Source organism: Chrysochloris asiatica, unplaced genomic scaffold, assembly GCF_000296735.1.
Source record: "Chrysochloris asiatica unplaced genomic scaffold, ChrAsi1.0 scaffold00173, whole genome shotgun sequence".
NCBI lineage: Eukaryota > Metazoa > Chordata > Mammalia > Afrosoricida > Chrysochloridae > Chrysochloris > Chrysochloris asiatica.
In genome coordinates, this window is record NW_006408691.1 from 2,625,409 (window position 1) to 2,630,610 (window position 5,202).

At 52.9% G+C, this 5,202-nt stretch overlaps 1 protein-coding gene across 1 annotated transcript in view; it reads right to left on the minus strand.

The window, feature by feature from the left end:
• Positions 1–3,466, minus strand: part of MMEL1 (membrane metallo-endopeptidase-like 1) — a 34,408-nt gene extending 30,942 nt beyond the window's left edge. Inside the window, exon 1 of the mRNA XM_006871734.1 lies at positions 3,313–3,466. Within this exon, the coding sequence (XP_006871796.1) occupies positions 3,313–3,466 (154 nt within the window). The remainder of the gene's footprint in view (positions 1–3,312) is intronic.
• Positions 3,467–5,202: the final 1,736 nt, after the last annotated feature.

The window sequence follows — 5,202 nt, forward strand, 5'->3', positions numbered from 1 at the left end:
TGAATTATGGTGTTTGTGAAGAATATCAAATATACTATGAACTACTAGAAGAATGAACAAATCTGCCTTGGAAGCAGGGTAGCCAGAATTTCCTTAGAATCGTGGATGGCGAGACTTTATTTCATATACTTTAGACATGTCACCAAGAAGGACCAGTCCCTAGAGAAGGACATCATGCTTGGAAATGTAGAGGGTGAGGGAACAAGAAGAAGTCAACAAGATGGATTGGCACAGGGGCTAAAACATAGAAACGATTGTAAGGTCGGTGCAGTGTTTCGTTCTGTTGTACATAGGATCACTGTGAGTTGGAACCAACTCAATGGCACCTAACAACAGTAAAAACAATAAAGACAGGCCTTAGCAGGAAAAAAGGAAGCCAGCCCCTCACATTATTGACGATAGTGAAAAGCAAATGATAAAGGAAATATAATGCCACTATTGTTCATACCTTAGCAGTGAAAAAGAGTTAAAATATTATCAACAATAAATATAAACGTAACTAAAAGGTATGAAATTAAACAACATACTGCATTACACAAATCTGTTGCACAAGACTTCTTTAAAGTGTTCAAAAGCAAAGATGTCTGTTTGAGGACTAAAGTGTGTCTGATCCAAGTCATACAGTATTTTCAGTAGCTTCATAAGCATGTGAAAGTTGGACAATGAATAAAGCAGACCATAGAAGGACTGATGCACTTGAATTATGGTGTTAGAGGAGAATATTAAAAGTACCATGGGCTGCCAAAAGAACAAACAGATCTACGTTGGAAGAAATATAGCCAGAATGCTTCTTAGAAGCCAGGATGACCAGACTTCGTCTCTCATACTTTAGACATATTATCAGGAGGGACCAGTCCCTGGAGAAGGACATCATGCTAGGTAAAGTGGAGGGACAGAGAAAAGGAGACAAATCCCCCACAGTGAGATGGACTGGCACAGTGACAGTGGCAGTGAACTCAAGCTTAATGGTTGTGAGGATGGCGCAGGACCGGGCAGTGTTTCATTGTTGTGCATAATCGTTGCTATGAGTGGGAACCGACTTGATGATGGCATTTAACAGCAACAACAAAATCACACCCAGTGGCTGGCACAAGGCAATAACATGGCAATTAACGATGGCACATATGCACTTCCTGGCTCTGCTGCTTCCCCTCTGGGGCCTTTGGTGGGTTCTTTAAGCTGAGCCTTAGGGTCCTTCTCTACAAAAACGAGATCAAGCAGGACTACCTCCTAAGACTACAGTTGGGAGAAATGAGCTGAGGAATGCACTGGACTGGAGCTGCCCTGGGATTCAGCCAGCACTACACAGCTTTGGGGACTGATCATTTCTGTCCTTTCTCTGCTACTCTCTTCCCTGAAATGACAAGCTCCTCAGGGTCGGCTTGCTCTTATTCTCCTCTGCACCCTGGCACAAAAGGTGAGGACCCTTGTAGAACGGATCATGGATGGAGACCATGAGGCTCCTGCTCTGGACCAAGAACTAAGGAGGGGATGTTCTGAGCAGGCCTGTGGCTTGTCGTTTGGGAGCTCACTAGGGCTGTCATTCTCCCCAGGCCCAGCTTCTAGCCCCTCAGCCCAGAACATCCTGCTGTTGGTTCAGGGACTGCATGACGAGGCTATCTATATGTTCCCTGTCTCCATGTCCCTTGCAAGGTGAGGTCACATGCTCCCCGATGGACTGGTAGGCATAGACTTGGAGTGTTTATTTGGATCCACCCTCACCCCACCTCCTAACAAAGGGAACTTGCCTTTCCCATTGCCCGCCCCCAACACACCCTCTTTCAGCCCTAGGGCCAGAATTCTGACAAGGGATTCAGTCAGGACCCGAGGGCCACCGTTGGGCCTCCACACATCCCTTCACTGACTCACTAGAAAAACATGGGACACAGGGGTCCTGATTCTGGATTGGCAGAACTGGGAGGTCCTGGAGGAGGTCAGAGAGGCTACCAGCAAGTCAGTACTGGAGGTGGGCAGGAAGGAGGACAGGTAGATCTGAGGACTAAGAAGAGAAGGAGGTAGGCTGGGTAGGGTGGGTTCTTCCTGTCAGGGTGCGTTCCTGCCTCTTGCCTCTCCTTAGGTGAACACATGGTCCCCATTCACCCCATTCTGGATTGGTGGGGCAGTGAGGTCCTCAGGAAACACTTGGCCACTAGGCACATAACCACCACCAGGGCTGGCTCTCCAGTGCCCTCTGTGCAGTGAGCATTGCTTTCCTTCTGGCAGGAGGCCTGAAGGGGTTAGAGACTGAAGGGTGGGGGGCAGCTGTGCAGTAGTCACTAGCCACAATCCCTCCAGGAGCTCCTGTGACTCTGTGACCCTGACAGGAACACACACACAAGTACAAAAAGATGCCAATGTTGGCAGATGAGCTCCTCAAATGCCAGCTACTGCTCGGCAGGGACAGCCTGGTGGGACGATTCAGAAGGGAGCCACGCAGACAGTGCAGCGGGTTCGACCAGGTCAGAACCTTCTAGCAACAAGCATGGGTGCTGCCCATATGGTGGGCCAAGCTCTGAGCCCACACAATGAACGAGCACAGGAGAGTTCTGGGGGTGCTGGACACGCTGAGGACGTACAGGTGGTTACAGGTGGACAGCAGGGGCAAATTGGGGTTGCCCTGCTCAGCCTGAGTGCGTGTAGGTGGCCAGATGGAACCCAGAGGGGCCCCCAAGGTGGTCCTGGCTCTAACGCATCAGCATGGTGATTCTGGAGACAGACTGGGGCAGCCCCGGCCCTGTCTCAGTGGGACCCCTTACGGTGGAGCCCCTGCGGGCTCCTCAGGATCTTGCAGTCAGCGAAGCCTGGCTCCGAGCCCCCAGCTCCGGCAGCCCAGGCGTTGGGTGGCCCAGGAGGAGGATGGCGGGGGGGGGCAGAGGGATCAGGGAAGACTGCAGCCCCTAGGAGCCAGGAGCCAGCCGGGCGAGGGCGGGCTGGGCCGCCGCGGCTCTGTAGCCCTCCAAGCCGCGGGCTGAGCCGGGAGAGCGGCCGCGCCAGCTCTCGCCGCAGCCCAGGGAGCGCGCCTTCTGGCCGGGCCACCGGCCCACAGGTCAGCGCCTCTCTCTGCCTCCTGGAGCCGCAGCAGCATCCGGACTGCGGTGCTTTGGGAATCGGCGCCTGACGACCCGCCTTCCACACCCTTGCCCCTCCGCCGCGCAGGCTCCCCCGATTCGGCTAGGCAAGTCTGGTTCGTTGTAGGGGTGCACGAACCGAAGACAATCCCACCCAGGTCTGCGCTGTTAGCTCAGGGAAGCCGGGGTGCGGGGGAGCGGCCGTGAGCAAGGTGCTGGGGGCGGGGCTGGGGTCCTCACTCACCTCTGCTGTTGGCGTAGAGGACACCCAGGGCCACCAGGGCTCCGGCCACCAGCAGCAGTAGCAGCAGCAGTCCCAACTCCAGGAAGCCGCGGCCCTTCTGCCCTGCTGGGCTGGCTCCCTCCACCATCTCCATCTGGCTCTCTGACTTGTCCATCACCAAGGCCCTAGGTGATAAAGTGCACGGCTGAGAACCCCAAGGCCAAGGGCAGGGCCCACGTCCTGACCAAGCCAGGAAGTAACATCAGGGAGCCTTGGATGCTGGTCCCCAGACCCTTCTGGGTCTCAGCCTTTGTCTCCATCTCCCAGCAAGACCTCTGCTTCCCCTCCAGGCTTGGGGCTTTAAAACTAACCCTGGGCTGGAGTTTCTGAGAGCCCAAAGGCACCCCAGGGAGTGGGGAGGCCTGGTGGGCTGGCCATGGTGGTCTCTTCACCCCACTGGCCTCTCTTCAAGTCTGCCCTCTGACAGGGGTGGCCCAGGGACCAGTCTGCTCTCAGTGTTGGATCCACACGGGTCGTAGGATCCAGAGGCACCAGTTCTTCTGCTTGGTTCCAGCAGGGGTCCTGGGTCAGGGACACCGTCTGGGAGGCAGCTCAGGCCACTGGGTGTCCTTGCTACCTCTCTTGCCCAGGAGCCAGGGAGGGAGGTGGTGAGAATGAGAGATGTTCACAGGAGGGGCTCCTGGACCGGAAGCCTCTGGAGGTTCCACTCCAGAAGGTGGCTGGCTGGCCTGCGGCTCTTATTAGTCCCCACCTTGTCACTACAGAAAGGATGCATAATTGAGCCAGCCAGGTGGTTGGCCACATCAGAAAGCCATGAGGTGCCAGGGAACCCATGAGGGCTGGCAGGGAAGGCAGGGGACAGGGACCACAGACTCTGAGCTCCTGGGTCAGCCTGTGTGCATGTATGTGTCAGTGCATTCATGTGAATATGATTTCGAGTTTATGTGTGTGCGTGTGCATGCATGTGAATATAAATGTGTGTGCATGCATGGGTTGTGTTGTTGTTGTGTGCTGTTGAGTCAATTCCAACTCTTAGCAACTCCGTATAGGGTTTCTCAGAATGGACAGTGTCACAGCAAGGTTCATGCATGAGTATATATCTACAAATGCCCATGCACATGGATATATACATTGTTCATGTGCAGATGTGTGCACATGTATGCATGTATGTGAGGATGTGCATGTTCATGCATGTGAGTGTGTGCATCCTTGGCTGGCACTCGAACTGCCCTGGAAGCTGTGTGGGAAGCACCTAGGGAAGAGCTGGGATTTAGGCTACCACCTCTTAAGCCTCACCCTGTGCCTTGGGGCTGAGAATGAGAAAAAACAAGACATTAGGCCCCGTCCTTGGGGGTAAACATTCACCTCAGAGATAATCCACCAATGGAGCCAAATGATCCTACCTTGTACCCACTGTTAGCTCTGGATGAGTTCTAGCCCAGACTCACCGTGTGTTAACCTCTCTGGGCCAAACCATTATTGGGGTCTTACAAAGAAGCCTATGAATACTCTGAACATTAGCGGGGTAAAGCTGGCATGACCTGCAAGTTTCAGAGACCTGACTTCAGCCTCTGCTACCTGTGCCAACCTGCAGGCCAGCTCTGTCCTGGTCACGCTGGCCCCGCTGAACAGACTCCAAGCCCTGCTATTATGGTTCTGTGGAGCAGACAGGCAAAATATTCTGCAAAGCAAAAGAGGTTTATAGAATCATTGAGTGTGCAAGAATCATTAGATGAAAAGACAGACTAAGCCAATTAGAAGGAAACTAGAAATTAATATCATCAACCATACTTTATTTCAAATAATCTCTTTCACAAAGAGGTAAATTCTCCTAAATTCAATATTGCAAAGTTAAATGTTATTAAATGCATAAAAGAACTTTTCTGCATA